The 22,452-nt window shown below is 44.0% G+C and overlaps 1 protein-coding gene across 2 annotated transcripts in view; it reads right to left on the bottom strand.

Moving 5' to 3' along the window:
* Window positions 1-2,813: 2,813 nt before the first annotated feature.
* The window catches only part of bsnb (bassoon (presynaptic cytomatrix protein) b), a 74,647-nt gene continuing 55,008 nt past the window's right edge, over window positions 2,814-22,452 (bottom strand). The window contains exons 5-13 of one of the 2 annotated variants that reach the window (XM_084349434.1): window positions 15,971-22,303; window positions 11,865-13,959; window positions 10,606-11,492; window positions 10,044-10,155; window positions 9,806-9,952; window positions 9,588-9,643; window positions 9,248-9,366; window positions 8,544-8,754; window positions 2,814-6,115 (exon numbers count right to left, since the gene is read on the bottom strand). In XM_084349434.1, the coding sequence (XP_084205560.1) occupies window positions 9,603-9,643; window positions 9,806-9,952; window positions 10,044-10,155; window positions 10,606-11,492; window positions 11,865-13,959; window positions 15,971-22,303 (9,615 nt within the window). In that variant the 3' untranslated portion in view covers window positions 2,814-6,115; window positions 8,544-8,754; window positions 9,248-9,366; window positions 9,588-9,602. The remainder of the gene's footprint in view (window positions 6,116-8,543; window positions 8,755-9,247; window positions 9,367-9,587; window positions 9,644-9,805; window positions 9,953-10,043; window positions 10,156-10,605; window positions 11,493-11,864; window positions 13,960-15,970; window positions 22,304-22,452) is intronic. The other variant, XM_084349435.1, reaches the window with a different exon arrangement.

Genomic DNA, 22,452 nt, shown 5'->3' with positions numbered 1-22,452 from the left:
ATGGGTCGTAGAGAAATTTTAATGGTGTTTTTAACCTTTGTGGACCCACGTCGCAATCTTCTATATGAAAAAATATATCTTCTATTAAGTATAATACTTGCTTCCTTGAAAATTGCTGGTAAACGTCTTTGGCACAGTTGGTTATGGTTTGGTACAGCAGGGGGTCAATTTGCTTTAAAAAACACTTTCACCTTTTAAATCCCAACAAACACTTTCCCTTCTCCAAGACTGCTCATATCTCAGACTGTGGATAAAGATGTTTCACGCTTTCAGGAATCAAAAGATCATTTCTAGTTTGGGTTGCTGCTCAGAGACTGACCTCATTAAAGAAACCAGTGACCTTCTTTTGGCAGCAGAACTGGGTGAAAGTTCAGTTTAATCCTTTCACATCTTAGTGTGGGCTTTGATTATGTAGACCATGCAATTATAACTGACCACTTCAAATTCTGGATTAGCAACAAGAACCGAGCACTTAAACTCAGCGTTAGGCCTCATCCTGCTCCACTTGGTGATAGTGTTGAGTTATCTTCTTGCTTTGCTAATCTGACAACATGCTGATACACATATTATTGACTCTAAACAGGCAGAATGCGTAAATAGTATTTGCCAAAGGCTACCAACGGGACTCCAGCTGCAAAAAACTTGCCAAGAAAGAAAGAAAACAATAACAGTATTACATGTGACAGTAAACATCCAAGATTAAATGGTAGATGTTGAATTTTTGGAAAGAAATATTGTGTGTAAAGATACATTTATAATTTAGCAATCTGGTCTGCAATCCTTCCATTTCTGTGCCTTACCAGATGAGGGCAGCCAAGATCTGCAGATGTGACTAATGATGCCTGACTCTTTGGGAAAGGGGAGCTGCAGGATGGATTGCAGTTTCACAGTAACCTGATGGCCCATTCAGCTTTGTTACAGTAGAGTAGCCCTGGGCCACACATTCAAGCACAATACAGGAACATGACAACCTGTGGCCTCAGTTTGCCTGTAAGTTAATACCAGAGCTGCACTGCAGTGTCAGCGTCAATGTGCTGTTCTCTTAAGTGTTAAGTGTATTCCTGCCGTGAGGAATACACATATTTACACATGATTAAAAAATAATCACACTCTTTGTATTCAACAGTGGAATCAATCTTTAATAGAGGTTTTATCTGATGAGCTCTCTGTTGCTTGGTTGAATGGGGCAGGCCATGTCATGCTCGAGACCAGGAAGGAGGCATTCAACTATGTTAGAAACATCACTTTTGAGTAAATTTCCTGAATGTGTAGAGTGATTCAGCAAAAGACCCGTGGGGAAAGGTTTGGTCAGGGATCAAAGGCGCAGGTGTGTGCTTGTTGATGTGTACCTGCAAATAATGTAGAAAATCAATAAAAAAAACATTGGACACACAAAAATAACCCCTGAAAAATGACATGGCACACAGGAGATGAGCCAGTTCCTACATGCCTACAGCCTCCATGTTAGATCCGTCATAAAAGAAGTGATTGAAGCCATGAATGTCAAACAACACTTGAATACAGCAATATGAAGTTAGAATTGAATTGTCCTAAATATTTCACACCCCGATTTATGTTAAACACGAGCAGCTCTCATGTGACATCAACAATCCTCATGTGATAGCAGCGTGTTGACACCCCTCAAAGTAAAGGTCTCAGCATGCGTCAAATGAACTGGGACATAGAAATGTGTCATCTGACATCTAACAGGAAGATGTTTTATGCGTGTTCTCAAATGGCGACACTTGAATGTGGGGTGAAAACCCTGCTGCCATTAAGAGGGACCATGAGTCACACTTCCAGGCAGGGGAGCACAGGAAGCTGCATTAAATCTGATAAATGACCTCGAGTGATGCCACTTGAGTCAGCACTGGGAGGGGCAAAAATGAAAAAAAAAAATAAAATAAAAAAAATAAAAATCTGGGAGTGAGGAGTCACACAAAAGTGATCTTACCAGAACTTTGTAGTCCCTTCTCTAAAAACCTAGCTTTGTAGATACTCATCTCTGTGTGAGGCTGGCAGCTCAGGGCTACATTAGCTGCTACTAGCATAAAGGGCCCCGACACACAGTATCTCTGTTGACCTGCATTGATTTTGACACCTTGTTTTATAACAGAGGAGCATGTGAAGCCCTCTTTTAATTAATGGCGTTGCTCTCGCTTGTACTGTACTCTAATGAAACATTAGAGAAGTTGTGTGAAGTACAAAAAAGCTTGAGAGTTCAAACCTACATACTTTCACAATTCACAACAAACTCTAGCCTTTGTAATGTGACAGTTGGCTCCTTCTCTTTGTTGTAAATGATACTAAACTATAAAATAAAGAATTTGAAGATGCCACATTGGGCTCTGGAGAATTATAATGGCATAAAAGCATGAGAAAATTGAAACAAAGTTAATAACATTAGTACATATTATAAGATCACACCACACTGTACCCACCAGGACAATAATTCTAAAAATGCCTGGAGAATTTAGCAAAAATACAACTGTTCAAAATCTCGCTCTTTTCCTGATACACACATGCAGATTCAAACGCACTCACACCTCCTTCTCTCCCTTTGGCAAACACTTCTTCTCTCGCTGCTCCTGCCTCTACTGTGCCACCCAAACTGGGATAAGTCATCGCTGCTTCAGCGCGTAAAGCCTGGTCTTATCTGAACAGTGGCGTTGCCTTCTCGGTCTTATTGTTGATCTCCCCTCTGTCTGCAGCAGAGCTACTACACAGCTTACCAAGCGTCTCCGTCAGCACTGCAAGAAAACAGGTGACACATACATACATACAAACACACAGACTGAAGACAGTAAACACGATATATTCCTTTTCTTTTTATTCTTCTCTCTGTTTGGAAATTGCAGGGTCAATATTTTCATTAATCACATTACTTGACATGATGCACCAAAATTTACTCTATCTGTTTACAGGAATACACTGAATAGAACACAAGGTTTCACAATGGATACACGACTGACGTTTTGCCCATTGCACTTACAACAGTGAATGACATTTTCCAGATTTTTTGATTCATTTTTTTCCCTTCCCTTCCCTTTACCCTCATCACCTCACAGATCACATCCATCAAACTGAAGACCTCCTGATAGTCTGACAAGACATTCTACTCTGCAGTTGTTTGTTGGAGGTTTTTTCTTCTTGTTTTACAAGCACGATATGTATAGAAACTATACACAGACTGGATATGTTTCTGAATACGAGTTTTGTTCCACTGTTGTAAACAGTCAATACAAGTCAGCCACATACACTATGCTTATGCAATAATTAGAATAATCATCATCATTAGTTTCATCATCATCCTCATTATTGTGGTAATAAATATTCTTTTTATACACAAAAGTTGGCAGCAAATACGGCATGGGGATGCACATGACAGCCGTACTCAAAACTCAAAAGCTGTACAGAAGAATGACTTTGTATTTACAATAAGAATGTGTGTCTGTCTGCTTTTCTGTCAATCGGACGGCTGCACCGAAGGCTGTTTTGTCTCATGCACCTCATATCGACCAGCTAGCGTCTCCGCCTCTTATTTTGATACAGATCTTACGCTGTTCTGTTGGAGGCACTTACGCAACCTCCACATTTCTGCACCTCATCGATCAGCGAGTGCTACCAGTCAGGCTTGTGCTTTCAAAATGACATGCCCTGATTTGTGAATGACTGGCTGAACATTTTTACTCATCAATATTCTCTACGTTGGCCTGTGAAAGTCAAGGTTCGTTAGGCAAACCTTGGTGAAATCATGCCTTACCTTTTTTAATTCCAAGAATATAAGATCTAATCATGCACCTGTCCAATGGCTTGGCTGCTGAGTGGTTTAATCAACAATGAAATATCCGATAGAAGCATTCCATTCACCCCACAGGTTATACTGACACCCAATATGTACACTGACAAGTATTAATGAGAAGTGCTGACCATCTGTATCACAGGTTTATAGCAGCACGGACAGTCACTGCAAGCCAAACACTGAGGAGCCCAGGTCAGCCAAAAAACGCACGGAAAACTGAATGAGGGCTTACAAACAGCCAGACAAAGCCAAGCAAACCCATGCTTCAAAGCAACATGATGGTGGACATTCAAAACTGACAGTCTACACAGTTTACCCTTTGGCAACAAGTCCCCCGACAGAGGGGGTAGTGAGGGGTCAAAACATGCCACGAAAATAAAAACAATTCTAGATCAATATTCAATATTCAAATTCATACAGACAAGTTGCTAAGTAAAAACATTTTCATGACCTTTTTTTTTTTTTTTTTTACTCTTTTAGTTCATAATTTTGTTGTTTTCTTGTGAATACAGTGATGATAATAAACTGTTTTAGGCTGAATCACTTCCAGGTTCAAAATCAGTCATTGCATAGAACGTTTGAATTGATAATTGCTTTCATCCTCTCCTATATCTGTATGTGTGTGTGTGTGTGTGTGTGTGTGTGAGTGTGTCTTTGCACAAATAGAGGCAGTGGGCCCAGCTTGTTAGTGAGATCATCTTGTAGGTGAATTAGTAACCTCATTAATCAGCAGGAGGTTAACAGGTCTATTCAGTGGAGAACACAATTAACCTTGGCTCTGACGTGTAACTAGGATGCAAAGTGTATAATGTGTGAAGTGTGTGTGTGTGTGTGTGTTTGCAAGAGATAGAGAGAGAGAGTGTGTCTGTGTGAATGTGTTTGTACCTGTCTGCATGCTAATGTGCATCTGCACTACACATGCACGTCTGGACGCGGTACTGTGGTTGTAAACCCTCTGACAAATTGTATTACGGCTATTTATCGACAGATGTGTTTGATATTTCCCATCACTAATTTAAACAACATTTATACGATTGTGCTATATACCATTTTCTGCATGCTATTGCTTTTAAAAATCAACAAGCAAATTATTTGATGCAAGAAAACAGATTCAAACAAATAAAAAGTGAAAAATATAAAGTTTTACCAAAGAAAAACACAGAACAACAAAAAAAAGAAAGTCACCGGAGAGTGATTCCATAAATACACAGATGACAAATTTACATAATTAGATCTCTGATTTGTTTTATGTACATACAATAGTATACAGTTGTGTAAAAAGAAATGCATGATGACATGGACATTTTAAAACATGTGAGGTATACAAGTAAAAACATGTACTGAATAAGGCTCTTCCATTCAGTGAATATCAGGCAAAAATGAAAAGAAACTAAAAGATGAGACAAATCAATAAAAAGGATAAAACCCCACTAGGGACTTTATCCTTTTTATAGTCAGCCCCAGAGCGTTACAGTCAGCTCTGGGGCTGACTATAACAATGGCTTTGCGATGGCTGATAAAGAGCCGTGGCCACTCTTTCATTTGGTCCTCTCATCTGTGTGAATCTCACACTTTGTGGGCACACCGGTAGTTATTCCCTTCCCTAAAAACCTACAGCTAATGACTAGTGGCATCTCATAGGTGGTGAAAAAGTATTTGATATGGGCTTCTTTTTTTTTCAGTTTTTTGACATAGTTGTGCGTGCATTCTCATGTCCACGTTTACACAATGCATTCTGTAGACATCAAAACAAAAAGAGGAGAAATAAAAACACATTCAAAGAAAGGGTCAAATTCCCTATACTGGAATGTACTGTAGAGATCAGAGAAACCAAGCATTCGAGGATTGTGGTGGAGTTGTCAGGTTGGTTGTCATTGCCGTGATACACCTCGTCTACTCCAGATATGTGGTGTCATTGTGGGCTAAGACCGGTATCTTTGGTACCAGAAAAACCTATGAAAATCTGACTTCTTCTTTCTTCTGTTTTTGTGTATTTTGCATGAAAAGACTCTAAAGACATCAATGTAGAATCAAATATCCTTGCCAGATGTGTAGTCCTCAGACACGAGTGGTGTGAAACATCACTGAAACTCCCATAGAGGGCGCTGTGGGGCTTCCTTTATTGAGTGGTTGAGGCATGCAAACACGCTGAATTTCTCCCATGATATCCAGGTGCCTCAGTTAGTGGGCCTTTTACTGTCACACGGATCCCAGGAGGCTTTTATAGGAGAGGAGGGGAAGCAGGACTCGCGTCCCCCCTCCCCCTCTCTCCTCCGCTTCACCACATCCTCATCATTGAACGTTGATGTCATCCTGAAATAAAGACAGTGAAGATGCAAATGTTAGTAGGAAATAATTCATTGTAAATGCACAATATCACAGTTGCATATACAAAATGAATACTGCAATAAAGACTAAACCAATATAAATAAAGTAAATAAAACAAGGTATAAAAATATGTATTAATCCAGCCCTCGAAAAATTCCGAATGTTTTGCAAAGGCCATTACACAGCTGATACCTTCTGCAATGTTTATGTTGCAGCTCTGCTAGCCCACTCTCCCTCTCTTGCTTCTTGTGATTCTCCAGCCAATCAAAGCCCTGCTGCCGACACCAGCATTAATCCAATGGGCTGAGCTGACTGGCCTGCTGCTCAAAGAAGCCCTGAGTCGGGTTTATCTCCACATTCCCCCACTACCCACAGACACACAGATGACTCCTGATATTAATCTGAGTGTCAACACAGACAGCGTAACAGCTGAATGAAGGACAGTCATTCAAATGAACCACAACTTTATCCTGCCCAAGTCACAGCATGTGTTTTGACAGCCGCTAAATAAAGTGCATTGAAATCTACTTTATTTGCACTTCTGCACTTCTGCTCCATTGAGCAGAATTAGTTTTCGTTAGCTCATTCTACCATGTAATGAGTGATGCTTACCATGAGTCATGAATCTGTGTGCCTGCATGAGTTCTTGTCCCTGTGTGTCGTTGCGTGTGTGACATTAAAGCAAAGCCACAGTTAGCCTTCTCAGGCTAATTATAGCCCTGTGTGCTTGGCCCAGATTATTTGACGATTGTGGAGTCAGAAGGTAAACTGTACCAGTGCTGACCTCCCTTGTTCTTGGCTTTGGCCTCTCACCTCTGCAGCAGAAAGTTCAAGCAGGGTGTGACTTTAATTACCTGACCTAACACAGCAGCGAACCGGTTAAATTTAACACTAAAGCAAAAAAAAACACAAAAAAACAAAAGGAAAACCGACAACAAAACCAAATTCAGCAAACAAACACTGATCAGCCTCAACATTATAAGGACATTTCTAGAAAAAGTGCAGTGAATAACAATGATCCTCTTGTTATAATGCAATGTTCTGCTAGGATACCTTTTTTCTTCATTTATGTGGATGCCACTTTACACACACCCCCAACCCAAATTGCAGGCCAAGTGTAACCACCCCTCCCTTCCTCACAGCAACTGCCCAAGGAACTCAAAAAAGAGCTCAAGGTTTCAACCTGGCCTCCAAATTCCCCAGATCCCAATATGATTGAGCATCCGTTGGGACACAATTAAAGGAGCCGTCTAAGTCCTGTTACCAGACACTACAGGACGCCCCCAGAGGTCCTGTGTCCATGCCTCAACGGGTCAGAGCAAAGCCTGATCCACAGCTAGGCCTCTGTGGATCAGACTGGTTCCAGCATGTCACACGGATGCTCAATGAGACCGGGATACGTGGAATTTAAAGGCCAGGTCAACAACTTGTACTCACTGTAGCCACTTTCCTCTGATATCATGGCCAGAGTGGGAAGCTCAAATGTTTTATTGCTGTGTTCCAGGTTGCAAGGTCTATAGATGTAGGGAATCTGACAAATGGTTATCGTTTCACAGCTTCCTGATAGATCAGCAACTGAAAAGACGATGGGTAGTGAAAATCTGCATTCTGATCGGAAAGGCGCAAACTAATTCTACACTAGAACGGATACATCCGCCATGGCCCCCTTTGTGCTCACTCGCATGTAACAGCCACCTAAATATGCCAGATTTTTTTCAACAAGATCCCTGCATTATTCCCTAAGAAAATAACGAAAATATCTCACAATGTTTAAGGAGGTAAGAAACAATTCCTGAATCCATCTCTTTCTCCCAATCAACACCAAAAGTGAATGGGGTCTATTCTGGGCTGAAAAACTCATCATCCATCCAAGTTTCGTGGAAATCTGTTCAGTAGTTGTTGTGTAACCCTGCTGACAAACCAACCAACAAATGAACACGTGTGAAAATATGGTAAATGTAAAGGTAAATAATAACACACATCTTGGAAAGATTTATTTAAGCCTCGAAGTGAGGCTTAAATAAATACCGGATATCATACCGGATATGGTTGAATGCTAACGTTAGCTAATCTTTTCAGTTGTTGATCTATTCTGAAGCTGTGAAACGATAACCAGATTCACCAGATTCACCAGATTCCCTACATTTATATGACTTGCAATCTGGAACAGAGGAGCAAAACATCATCCCAGGATTTGAGCTTCACACCTTAAGCATGATGTCAGAGGAAAATGGCCACTGTGTAAATATGGTCTATTCCGGAGCAGTTGTTTTTGGTGTGGTAGGGTGCATTGTCCTGCCAGAGGGACACACTGGCGTTTGTGTGGATGACTCAAGATCAGTGTACATACATAAGAGCACACACACACCCATACATACATAAATGCGTGTGTGGAGCTACTTTAGTCACCTACCATTGGTCTGATGAGGCATCAGACGTTTCCACAATCAGCATTCTGGGACTGTAGTTCTCTGAAGGCATCCACTTACTTACAGGCCTCTTCAGTCCTCTGCTCGTGTCTTGTAACACCATGCTGACGAAGCATCAGCCTTTTTTAATTCACTTCAATCGTGTGCCCATGTCTGGGGAATTCAGTGCTGACAAGGCATCCTTTGATTCCAGCTCTGTTCAGTAATTTGGGGTAAGGGAAAGGTGCAGCGGATCAGTCCGAATATACAATCACAGGATTTAATCAGTCATCACTTTCACTTGAGTCTTCTCATTATGCAGCCACGGACTATGCTAATTCATGTAAATATCCAGCTGATAAATCACTTAATCCGTTAATCAAAAGTGTGACAGCATTCTATGTTTTCACAGCCTGGGGTCTTGTAGTACTGAATAAAACAAAAACTAACAAGGTTTCACCAACAATCAGCAGTTTAACAAGTTACCACATTATTGCTTTTGTTTTACATGATGCAAGTGTCACAAAAGTGAATAAACACATTATTACACTTTGAAATTGTTTTCTAAAATGACATGGTTTTCACTCGCCTAGTGGAGCAGGTGACACAGTGTTCATCAAAAAGACAATGATCCCCCCACCAAAATTAAACACGTCCAAAAAAATTATCCATTTCTCACGGGATAAAGAAGAGTTAAAGAGATACTCACTGATGCCCTCAGGATCTCACTTCCTCTTCTTCCTCTGTCATGTGAAATGTATTTAATGCAGTTTCATAGGTTTTTCAAGTACAGAGCTACCAATCCATCTCATTTCAGCTCTGCATACCCTGGAAAAAAGAGAACAGTTGAGTCAAAATAAACAAGTGAAGCGATAACCACGGACACTACCAATTCTCAAACAAAGAGGAGACAAATTCATAATTTTTGTTGATAAGCAGGCTGCCATCTGTTGTCTCCCTTTCTGAAAATCAATTCATTCTTCTAAATTGAAAGTTTCACTAAAACATTTTGACTCCCTAATAATGCCTAATAATAAATAATTACTTACCCTCCTCTCTTCAGTTCACCAAAATGAAGTGAACTTCTTCCCGAGGCCAGACAAAGCTGCAGGAATGACAAAGAGGAGACAAATAGAAGAACTGTGAAATACCCTTCTAAGGAATCCCAGTGTCTTAATTTATGCTGTAAAAATAGACTCTACTTTAAAATACACTGAAGAGAAGCTGTATTTCAGTTTCTTAAACATTTATTTATTCATGACCGTACCATCTCCCAGTTTCCCCGCCTGCTCTGCTGCCCCTCCTTGCAGGATTTTGGTGAGAACATTGTCCCCTTCAGCAGGTGGCTGTCCTGCTGCAGCACTGCCTATACCTCCAGGTTTGCTACCGATCCCAACAGGGGCGGCCTTGGAGCCTTCAAACGACAAACAACATCACTATCCCATATACTGTCATTTACCTGTGGTCATTGTGTGGGTTATGGTAATGGTAGTACTGAGACTCACCGATGCCTGTTAGAGGCGGTGTAGCTATTTTAGTAGGCTGTGGTGCTGCTGGGACTGCTGTTGTAGTTTTCATTCCTGGGGCTGCTGCTGCAGGTGGAGCATCCATTTTTGCCTATTGTTAATCAAACAGAGACAAATACAGAGTAAGGGCACTATATTTTGCGACTATATACTATTACTATTACTATACTATTATTTTAGACAATTCTAAATGTAATATCACAAAAAAAAATATAATACATACATATGTATATATATATATATATATATATATATATATATATATAAAATATATAATCTAACCCAATTTTGCATCAGCATTGGGGTGAGTAGGACTGAATTTTCTGTTTTGGGTGAACGTTTTCCTGTAATGTTTACCAAGACATCAAAATTATGGTATTTTATGTCGAGAACTATTATCTGTCATCATAATAAACCTCTCAGCAATATTTCAATGACAAAAGTGGCAAATTTAGGATTTTCAAGTAGCACGTCCTCAAGAAATATATAAAGTAGGATCAATTAATGTAGGAAAAGTAAAACCAGGCTTAGGTCTACTCACAGCTGTGGTGGCTGGCTGCCCTGCTGCAGACCCTCCTCCTGGCTGGCGTCCCTGTGCTGGGGCTTGGCCAGATTTGGGCTGCTGCTGTGCTGGTCCTGCTCCTGCGGTGGTTGTTGTAGGCTGGCTGCTCTGAGGGGTCTGGCTGTGCTGCAGAGGTTGTTGCTGCTGCTGCTGCTGCGGCTGCTGATGCGGCTGCTGCTGCTGCTGCTGCTGCTGTTGTTGTTGTGGACCCTGTTGATGTTGCTGCTGGGCCTGCTGGGTGCCATCAAGTGGTTCAGCTGGATGTCTCCCAGACTGGCCCTGACCACCTGACCGCTGCTGCCCAGCATGGCTCTGAGGGGACTGCTGCTGCTGCTGCTGTGGTTTAGGCCCTGCTGCAGAGGGGTCCTGCCTTCTGGAGGTTGTGCGTTCTCCTTGGGGTCTCTGGCTCCGTCCTCCAGTGCCGTGGTGATGACCAGAAGCTGGGTCTCGAGAGAATTCGCCTGAGTTCCGGGGGCTTGCCTGGGCGGAACGGGAATCTGGACCACTCCGTCTTTGTGCAGGTGTGGAGTTTCTGCCATCAGTGCGGGCATTTGGGTCTTTGGGGTGTGTCCTGGAGGAGCGGGAGGACCTTGGATCCTCTGAGGAGTGGCGAGAAGAGCTGTGTCTGCCAGAGCTGCTGACAGTGTGGTGACGGTGGTCTCGTGATGTTGTTGTGGAGGAGGGGTGGCGTTGTTGGTTGTATTCATCCTGGGCAGAGTATTCCTCTGGAGGTTCGTCATAATCATGGTAGGTGTGTTTACTACGCCTACCTGTGGATGAGTGACCACCATGATGTCTTGAGCGATCAGAACGGGCCTCCCGTGGCTTCTCAAACCAATCAGTCTCCTCTTGGCCCAAATGATAGGCTTTTTGAAACCAAAACAAAAATTATCAGTCAATTGTTTTATGTGCCGAGAGGAGTAGCATGCAGATTGAAGCCATGCAAAATAACTGGGGAAAAAATGCTCCACATCCCAGAGCCATGCAAATTTTTTGAGGAATCCAACAGAACAAAACAACTTAAAAAACAGACATCACCACACACTAAAAAATGATGCGTGCAAAACAAATATATAAAACAGGCATTTTTGGCTTATCACATGGAACAATCCATTAAAAAAAAAGACAAGACAAGCGAAGTAATAGCGTTCTTCTCAAAATTCCACACTTCGCATGCAGTCCCTTTCCACCACACAGGAACGAATGTCAGGCAGCACAAATTATTCAGCACCAGTTACCTTCACTGTCAGAAACAGCACAGTGCATGTCATCTACGAGGTAAGGGTCATCTGGTTTATAGACATGACTCCTGGGCAGGTCCTTCTTGTGATGATCCTGCACATCTGGCAACGAATGGCTGGAGCCGTACTGGTTCCTCACATCATGGGCGTCTGCTATTCCAGTGCCTCTTCCCATGCCTACAGGCTTCCCGACAGGACTGAGCGGGCTCTCCTCTTCTGAATTCTGGTTGCGCATGGGAGGCCTTCCACTGCGGCTGCTTCTCTGAGACCGCTCCATGGCATCCCTCTCATAGGATTTACTTCTGTGGCCTGTGGCGTCTCTAGAAGAAATCTTGTCCATACCATATCCAGTTGACCTTGACCTCCCAGAGCTGTACATGCGGTCCTCCTCCTCAAGACCCTCGCGACTGGTGCCATAATATTTCTGCTGATCATACGCATTTTTCTTCATCCCGTAGGTGACATCATCCTGATGTTTCTTGGACCTGGACACAACTGTACAGCTGCCTCCTGTTGATGTCGTCATCGTATAAGAGGCAAGGTCAGACTCCACATCCCGTGCCTCCTCAATAGGGGAGAATTTAGAAATCTTCTGCTCCATCCCCTGCTTCCTGTGCTTACTACGTTTAGAGGAGACGACTGCAGGGGCGAGATTCTTGGGCGTGAGTTTGTGGCTACTGGAGTTGCTCCGTGATGAGTGTTTATAATCATCATAATAATACGAAGAGCCACCACTTACTGTGGTGCTGGTACGACTGTCCACTGTACTGTAACCCGTTGTGCCTGTAGGTCTGCCATAAGCATCCACAGGCTCATCTTCAGGCCTACCATAAGCACTGCCACGTGCAGGGCCATTCTCAGTGCGATACCGCCCTCCTACAGGATGGCCAAGAGCATCAGTGGCTTGGCCAGCGTTTTCTTTAGTCAATTCACTGATGTCTTCAATCATGACGTAATTCCGAGGAATATTCTGCTCAAGGTTAGAGGTGTAGAGTCCATCTGAAGCATAAGCAGAGGTGGGGCTCTCCACACCATGCGTCAGGCCAGGCTCAGGGGGACGGTATTGTCCATACGCGTTGCTGTAGACTGAGCCAAAGTTGGTATCTGGAGCCGATGTGGCCACTGACACTGCTGGGTTGCTGATGACCTCATAGTTGGTGGGTAGTTTTTGCTCAAGGTCAGCTAAGGATGTTTGCCGAGGTCTTTGATGGACTGTAAGGATCTCTGCCTGGGGCTGGTAAGAGAGACCAGGCTGGTAGGAGCTGTGGCTGGGGTAAGGAAGACTCTGGCCTGGCATAGGCTGACCAGGTGGATGGAAACCCTGGTGACCATGCTGCTGCATGCCAAGATCTGTCTGGTAAGAGGACTGGCCATACATGCGGGAGGAATAGGTTCCCTGGTTTTGGTAGCCTGGGCCTGGTGGAGGATGGGGCTGGAATGTTCCTGGCTGGGGTGCAGAGGATGAAGGGTACTGAGGAGGTTGGAAACCTATCTGCTGGTAAGCAGAGCCCTGCTGCTGTGTTGATGGTTGACTTTGAGGATATGGATAAGACATATAAGATGAAGTTGAAGGATACTGTGAGGTTGCATTGAGGTCATTAGTAAACTGACTCAATGGCGCAGTGCTGGGCCTTGTCAGAAGACCGTTAGCATCAAAGGTTCCTGTTGCGGCTGCCAGCCTGAGGTTATTGAGCTCACTGTCTGACATGTAGTCCCGAGCGTCACCCATACATCTCAGGTAAGCCAGCTCTCTCCTCTCTCTCTCCTTCACCATGGTCTCCTTACGTTGGGTGATCCCGAGCTCCAAGTAACGTAGCTTGGCGTCAATCTCTTTCTCCTCTTCCTCCAATTCAGCCTGCTGCTTACGGAGTTTCGAAGACTCTTGTTCCACAGCCTTTAGTTCACTCAGCAGGCCGGCCTTGGTGACACCCTGAGCAGGTCTGGGTAGGACCCTCTGGGGCATGCCAGGAGAGCTGTACATTTGTGCTGGAGTAACAATGGGGAGTGGAGACTCCTCTGGAGGGGGGCTGGGAAGAGTCCTCTTTACTTTCCTCATCAGAGAGTTCTGCTGCTGCTGCAGGGAGGCCATCTGCTAGGAGAGGCAGAGACACATCAGCAAACACTGAGCTATAAACAGAATGTGTTTATGTAAATTAGACTCATTACTGTACAGTGGGTACTCACAGAGGGTCTGTACATTTCTTCATCCCTAGACCTAAGTCAGGAGTGATGCAGCCTGATATGTTGTCAGGCTACTTGAAGTTAATTAACTTATGTAGTATGAGAGCGATGACTTCATCAGGAGTTTAATTAACACAGTTTGATTTCATCATATTGATTAAAATGTTGTTTCACTGAAGCCAGACACTAAGTGACATTCTTCCTTTTATGCCTGATTAATAGTGTTAAGTAAAATGTTGAGAGGTGGCAGTCAGTGTAACGCAGAGTCCCTTAATTACATGGTAATATTGCAAAGGGGCTCAACTTAGGTCTACAATTTTACCATGTTACTTGGTGTACTAAACAAGTAACATAAGATTAGTACTTGCAATGAATCAAGTATTAAATATGTCTATACCTGTACCAATAAGCAACATTTGTGTTTTTTAAATGTATGTCTAATTAGCTAAATATGAGATCCATTGTCATAATTTTCTTTTTAATTAAACAAAATTCTGAACAAATAATGTGAGTTTGAATAGCTTGGTAAATGTAAGCATAAGCATGAAATGCTAAAACATTCTTTACAAATCACCAGAAGACAACTATAATGAAGCAGTTGTGTCTTTTGATTTCATGTATTTTTCAGAAATATGTAAATTTTCCCTTTACTCCTTTGATCAAATATCCACAGTTTCTGGCCTTTTTCCACATTGCTCAAAATATTTACATATGACATGCAAGTAAGAACAGTCAAACACTACTATAAAAAAAGACATCTATGCTGGTCTAGTACTTACAAAATAGTTGTGCTGGGTAGATCCATGGTGATTTTTTTTAAGTATCCACAAGAGAACCGTGTATGAAACACTAACACTTTAGATTAGAGGTAGAAATGTGTAAAACGCCTGGAATCTGATTTCTATGTTTGCTTCTCAGACTAATTTTGGTCTAAGTGCAGAGCAATGTTAATTTACTTTGACCAGCTGCTAACAATCAGGAAGACAGCAAAGCACCACCACATTGTATGTCCCCTTGGCAAGTCTTAAGGGTTTGCCAGATATAGAAGACATGACAGAAAGCGAGAGAGAGGGAGAGAGAGAGAGAGAGAGAGAGGAAAACAGACTAAAAGAGTAGAAAGGGGAAAGATAAGGGAGGAGATATAGCAGAAAAGGATGATGGGAAAAAGCTTTTCTGGCATGGCCAGCTGCTCTCATGAGAACATTCTGTCACCTACTCGATGCCAGATCCTGTGTGATCAACTATATCCACACAAAGCATATTCTGAATACACATATATCTATTTTAAATTGTGTTTTTGATTCTGAGACATGAATCGACAAACACTTGCCTTAATTAAAATGAAGCTTTTTTTGTTTCTCTATATGCTGATTGGCATTTTAAAATGTGAAATGAATTAAAAAATTGTATGGGTGTTGGCACCGGTAGCACTTGAAACATTTAATGAAATATGAAATATGAAACATTAGTTTGTGTAAAAGATGTGACAAATTTTTATGTATCTTGTATAATGTCAGACGTTTAATACTCCAAATATACTACAAATTTATGATGCATTAATTAATACTCCAACAAAAACATATAGCATATTATCCCATGCAAATAAATATGTATGGCAAACTTGAAATGAGTATATACTGTATATCGGCAGCAGAAACATGCTGCATGTTGTATTTCATAAAAAAGACTCACATCTCTGTGGGGGACCTAAGGCATTATACTGATTTATGCACTGTAGCTTTCTTTGAAGAAACTGCTCCAGATTTTGCTGGGATCTTGCATTTCTAAAAATAGATATTTCTTCTGAATACTTCCCCTAAAATCTATTTTTTTAATATTCTACTAATTAATATTTTTGGTAAGCCTTCATGAAATCCAATAACTGATAAGTTGAGTTTAAAGAAAAAGCAATGGTTTCGTACCTGACTGTTGGACAAGGCTTGCTGATGATATGGGGAGAACCTGTTCTTGGCAGGGTCCTCTGATGTGGGGCTGAGAGGCTTCGGATCGGACATGGAGCGCTGCACACTTTTTATGGGTCTTGGTAGGGTCTGGTGGCGTTGGGGTGATTCAGCAGTAAAGGCCTTCTGCTGGGGTGTAACATGGGCCTTGTTGAGTTTCTCCTGGGAGGCAAATGTTGTCTCCAGCATGCGATGAGGAGACAATGGAGAGACAGGGGAGTATAACACCTGGGGAGATTTGGGGGGCTGGCGGGATGGAGACTCATTTTGTTGCTGGTAGCCAATTTCAAGGGGATCTGGTTTCCTCCTCTCAAACTTAGCAACTCCTTGGAGTCTAGGAGAGGTTGGGTCAGATGTGTTCGCACCTACTATATGAAGACTTGTGGAGTACGGACTGATCGTTGTAGGGACACTCAGCTGAGGGACGACCACACCCTGTGACTGAGACTCTGGTTCTGTCTGGCAGGCCAGACTCTCTCCTTTGTGGGTCCTTTCAGGGGCTGCTATGTAATGTAATAGGTCAACCTTTGAGGTCTCTGCCATGGTAATGTGGATTGCAGGAGAAATCCTGCCCAGTTGGTCAGGCTCTGTTTGGCATGATGAATCATTTGTGGTCTGACTAGCTATACTTGAGGAGGCCACTTTAGATGACCCATCTGATTTAGCTTCACCACTGGATTCAGAGTGCTTGGATGCACGTGATCGCCTGCGCCTTACTGGCTGCTGGTCCCATTCTCCCTGGTCCTCTTCATCAGTCTGCACACTGCAGTCTGCAATACGTCTTGTTCTCCTACGCCTGTTCATGAATCTGTCCTCTCCATCTTCATCGTCTGTTTGCACACAGCTGTCTGTAATCCTTTTCACAGAGTCCTCTTCTGAGCCATCCCTCAGCCGAGGCATGGAATTCTGCTTTTTCATAATCTTGGATTCTTTGTCACTGCTTCTCAAAGACATTTCAGAGGCGGAACTATGAATAGGTCGAGCAGACACCACGGCTTGGACCACTTGCCCATCCTGCCAAAATTGAACACTCTGTCCATCTTGTTGAATAACTCTACCACTCTGGTCACAAATAATGAACCCTTGCGTGGGCCCTCCTCCAACAACTACTCCTTGTAAAGTACCCTGGGCAGATGTTGCTGCTGCTGCCGCAGCTGCTGATGCAGCGGCTGCTTCTGCTGCTGCAACAGCTGCTGCTGCTTCCACTGCTGCTGTCTTTTGTCTTTTCTGTTCCTCCAACTGTTGCTGGAGCTGCTGCTGCAGAGACTGAATTTGTTCAAGCTGCATTCTCTGCTGGGCCAGTTGTTCTCTTTGCATTATGAGCTGTGTCTCCCTCTCTGCTTGCTGTTGGTGTAGGACTTGCTGTTTGATTGTATGTAGTTCTTGAATCTCACGCTGAACAAGTAGTTGCTCTTTTTCTCGGTGTCGCTGCAGCTCCATACGATCTCTCTCAAGCTCCTCGTGTAGACGCAGCTGCCGTAATTTCTCTAGTTCAACACGCTCTCGCTCTAGCTGCAGCATGTGCTCTTGTTGCTGACTCAGTCTCTCATCTTCCTGACCTTTCTGGGCATCTGTAGGAGGAGAAAGTTTGGACGTTGGTGCTAGGGCAGTACCTTGGGGTGTCACTTGTGGCTGGACCTGTGGCAGGGCTAATGGTTGAGGTTGACTAATGGGTTGCACTTGAGGTTGGGTTTGAGTCAAAGATAAAGGTTCAGTTTGAGCAGGTAACTGCTGTGGCTGCATTTGAGCCTGCACTGACTGGACAGTTGGAGGTTGGCCTTGAACTTGAGAGAGGGATGTACCAATCTGTGAAGGAAGTTGAGTGCGGGGTGGCTGTTGATCTGCTGTGGTTTGCATTCCAGTTGCTGGTAAACTTTGCGCTCCTAAGTGTGTTGCAGGACGGGTTGGTGAAATGGTTGCAGCTGACTGCGCAGCAACTGTAGTTAAAGGCTTTCCAAGGTACATGGGAGTTTCCTGGTGTAAGCTGCTTACATCAGGCACACTTCCTGATGGTGTGGCTGAAGTAGGGTACTGGTTTGGAGGAGGGTAGGAATATGGTCCCTGTGTAGACAGAGGCATTCTTGGAGTCATTTGAGGCAACCTGGTCAGGCTTGCCAATGGTACAGCAGTTACACCTGTTGGGTATGGTCTGTAAATTCCTCTAGGCATGGGACGCAGGACAGAGGCAGGCTGGGTGGTAATTGGCAAGGTAGAAGCTATGGGAGTGTTTATGGTGGAATATATCATGCCATCACCTCCTCTCATAGCAGCAGGGTACAAGGCGCGTAAACTTGCTTGTCTAGCATTTATTAGGTTCGTTAGGGTTTGGCCGTTTGCTGTTGGTCTTCCATCTGGGCCATACAGCAGGTTAGCTCTTATTGATGCTAAACTTTGCTGGAGATTTAGCCGAGCTAAAGGTCCACCTCTTCCAGCCCCATATGGCCCCAGCTCAGGGTTATTTCCATATCGGCTCCCAAACTGGTCCACTGAGTTAAGAGCCGCACACATGCGACTGATCTCCCTGGCAGTGGTTGCACTGTACTGAGCCAGATTGGAGTCCTGTGATGCTGCTAGGTCACGTGAACCGTAGGCATATTCTGAATTGATATTTGACATGGAGCCATATCGGCGAAGGGGTAATGAAGGGGCTGCAAAATCTCCTTGTTGACGCAAGTCTGTGTAAGATCCGTACTGTGCTCCCATGCCAAGGTATCCACCATCATAAGCTTGACTCATGCCACTAAGATCTACTGCCAGACCCCCCTGGACATTACTCTGAAAGTGACCAGCATCAGTCGCAGAAGGCAGATTAGTATCAGACATGGAGGGCTGTATTCTTCCTAAGGGGACTGCGGGTGGTTGATATGGTTTATGTTCCTCTGTCACCCCTTGTGAGGCTTGAGGCTGTTGTTGTTGTTGTTGTTGTTGTTGTTGTTGTTGTTGTTGATGTTGATGTTGTTGTTGTTGTTGTTGGCTGACATTGTAGTGTGGTGGATGGGGAGGGTGGGCTGTTTGAGAGGTTTCAGTGGTGGGATTATTATCTGAGGATACAGTTGTAGGCTTTTGAGTGAATGACCCTGAACAGGAACCAGCAAAGGGCAATTTGTAAACAACATCACAACAAGCCACCTGATTTTCTGGTTTGATCTGTCCAGTGAGATCCAAGACCTGAGGAGGTGGAGGAGGTTCCTCTCGCTTTACCAGTTGGGTCACTGTGGCACCCTGTGATGTGTTGCTCTCATCAAGCTGCACCATCATAACGTGGGGCTTACCCGTGGACAAGTTCATTACTGTTGGCTTGTTTTTTAGCTCTAAGGCAACTCCACCATAGATTTCATGGGGAGCATTAGAAGCAGGAGCCCCAGACACTGATGGTGGAGCCAGAGGGGACACTTTTGGAATGGCACTAGCAGTCACTACAGCCTGGGCACTGGTTGTCTGGCTCACTACGAGGTCTTTTTTCATCAGTAGTGGCTGGACCTGATTAGCTAAATTGTAACGAGCAAAAGAGGATTGCTGTTGGTGCTGTTGGAGCTGCTGCTCAAGAAGCTGTTGCTGCTGGAGGAGCTTCTGCTGCTGTAACTGCAGTTGTTGCTGTTGTAAACCCAGGTTCTCCAGACAGGCATCAATTTTGGGAATAGATGGGTCAGTAACCATCGGCTTATTCTGGGTTAAACACACAGCTGCTCCAACACCCTGCCCCAAATCCACACGGTTTTGCAAAGGATCTCCATACACAACTGGTGTCTTGGGTTGGGACATGAACATAGTACCTGCGACTGTGATGCTAACTGTGGTTGGTGTTGATAAAGATACATGTGGTTGCTCTTGTGCATTCAGGTTCATAATAAGAGGTTGCACCGCTGTGTGTCGACCAGATGACTGCTCTGATCCTAAAGAGTATCTTCTTGTGTCAGAAGCAAGGGATGTCAGGTCCATCCCCTGGTCTGTTATTATAATTGGAGCTGGCCTCGCTGGGGCTCTCAGATCCACCACATTGGTGCTTGGAATATTTGAGATTTTACAGAGAGATATATTTTCCATAGATCCACGACTATATGCAGTTGTGGTTACCGTGCTAATACCAACATTAACTTTTTCAACATTTTGAGCCATTTGTGGAGAATGTTTGGGAGACTGTGATGGATGCATTTGTGGTGATGTTGGGGAACTTGTGGAATGGGGCTGGGAGCTGTACAAGGTTTTACAAGTTACCTGTGTTGGTGATGACAAAGGGGAAGTGGAAGAATTTACAGTAAGTGGCTTGGCAGGACTTGTTGTATCAGAGCCTAGTGTTATCACCATCACTGGTGAATCTTGAGAAGACTGTTGTCTGGCAAGACGTGGTGAAACTGCCCTTTGAGGTGTCTGAGCTCCATGGGATGCTGCAGCCGATGTAGGACCACCAGGCAAAGATGGCAGCTGCCTGCCACTACCACCAGTTGGTCTTACAGATGGCGCATGAGTTGGGCTTTGTGTTGGAGAAGTTATTGGGGAGACTGGAGGGCTTGGACCTTTGAAAAGGGAGAAGACTTTGGAGCTAAGGGAGGATGCTCCAGGGTCAGGTGATGCCTGTGTTGGCCTCTGGGAGCCCGGTCTGCTGCCGGCAGGCACTGTGCTACCTGCCTGTCGAGGTGTGGCAGTTTGACTGACTTGGGCTTTGGTTGTGGCAACTCCAACAACACCTTCAATTTTGGCACTCTGCGTCATCATCCTATTTTGTGTTTCTTTAGATAGATGCTGTGCTGCATGAATTCCTGGAATTCTTGGATCACTCCCTGTTGTGGAGAAGGACATAGGTGCAGTAACCTGTGTTGGGCTTGAGCCAGGGGTCAGGGAAGTTCCTGCTTCAAGATGATGTTTGTTGTCAGGCTGACCTTTCTGCTGTCCTTGCCTTTGCATGAGCTGTGCTTTCTTCATCATCTCCTCATAGACCTCTTCAGCACTTTTTAGTGTTTTATCAGATGGTGACATTGCTGATGTCTTTTCTGTGGGGGAGTAGAGTGATGTGAAGGTTGGAAGGTTATATTCATTTCCTGATTTGTAAAGCTTCCCACCAATCATCTCAAAGCCCTCTGCCTCCGAGTCCATAGATGGTGAGTATTCAGAGCATGATGATCTGTGAAGCTCCTCCATCTCTGCGGCTTGTCTCAGCTCTTCCGTTGGTGATGCATCCTCAATAGGAGAGAGATTACTGGGGGGAGTTTTGGATCTTTCCCTGCGTCTCTGTGCCCGTAGCTCCTCTTTATCCCGCTTTGTTTTTCGAGCAGTACTTCGGATCCTCTGTTGCTCAAGATCTCTCATCTGCTCCTGTTCTCTAAGCAGTTCTTCCTCTTCTCTGAGCTCATCCTCTTCAGATGAATCCTCAATGGTTGGCAGCAGAGGCCCATGGGATCGATGTCGAGCTTTCCTCTGCTGCTTTGCCTCCTCTAGCCTTGCCCTACGACTAGGGCTGCTGTCACTGTCATCCTCCATGGATGACACAGATGTGGGTGATGTTCCAGAGGTGTAGCTCGGAGTGGTCGCAGGTAGGGTGGATGAATACTCTCCCTTGGACCGCTCCTCAGGTGAACCAGTCAGACTCTCCATCTCTAGCTCAGGCTCTCGTAGGTCATGCTCAGTACTGAGCTCCATGTCTCGGTTGTAGCTGTTGGTGTTATTCAGCTCAATAGTTTTAAAACGCCGAAGGCCTCCAGCCATTACAAGATCTTCCTCTTCATTTGCCTTATCTGTTGCTTTGGTGTCATCCTCAAAACTATTTGAATGGTGAGAGAGTCGCCGTCTCTCTTTGCTCAAATCCCCACTGGTTTTATGTCCCCTTTTAGTCTTCTGGGTTCCTTGTTCTTCTAACTCCTCTTCATCGGCACTCATCTCCATAATTTGCCTCCTCATAAATTCCTCATCTGTTAATTCTTTATGTGACTTCTTCTGTCTTACTGGCAATGGTGAGAGACCACTTTCACTGCTGTCTTCCACATAATCATGGCGAAGCTTACAACTGAGTTCGTCCTCTGATTCTTCCCGTGCTGCATCATCCTCAGGACTGTAGTCCCTGTCCTGTCCTACAGACAATGAATGTGGCCTGTGCTTTCCGTCTGCAGTAGTCTTTGACTCTAGCAGAGGCTTCATAGAGCTCTCTAGCTTGGTGATTTCTGAGGGGATGGAAGCGCCTCTTTCACTGAGCTTGATTCCTTCTTCCCGGATCTGGCCTGTAATCTCCCCATGAGAGCTGGAGATCCCATCTGAGGAATATCCAGTGTCACTTAAACTCTGTGTACTTGATTTGTTGTAATCCTGAAAAAAGAGAGAAAGAAAGAGATAGGTCAGAATAAAAAAAATGGCATATTTTTTTCCCCTAAATTAAGTCATGGCAAGTTCTATTACAAGCCTCAGTTCACACCTTGTATCACATTATTTCATCAAACTCATCAGCAGTAACATGT

This window comes from Pagrus pagrus (assembly GCF_965226575.1).
Source record: "Pagrus pagrus genome assembly, chromosome: 3".
Classification (NCBI taxonomy): Eukaryota; Metazoa; Chordata; class Actinopteri; order Spariformes; family Sparidae; genus Pagrus; species Pagrus pagrus.
The sequence above is the reverse complement of the archived record's forward strand: the minus strand, read 5'-3'. Positions and strand labels throughout refer to the sequence as shown.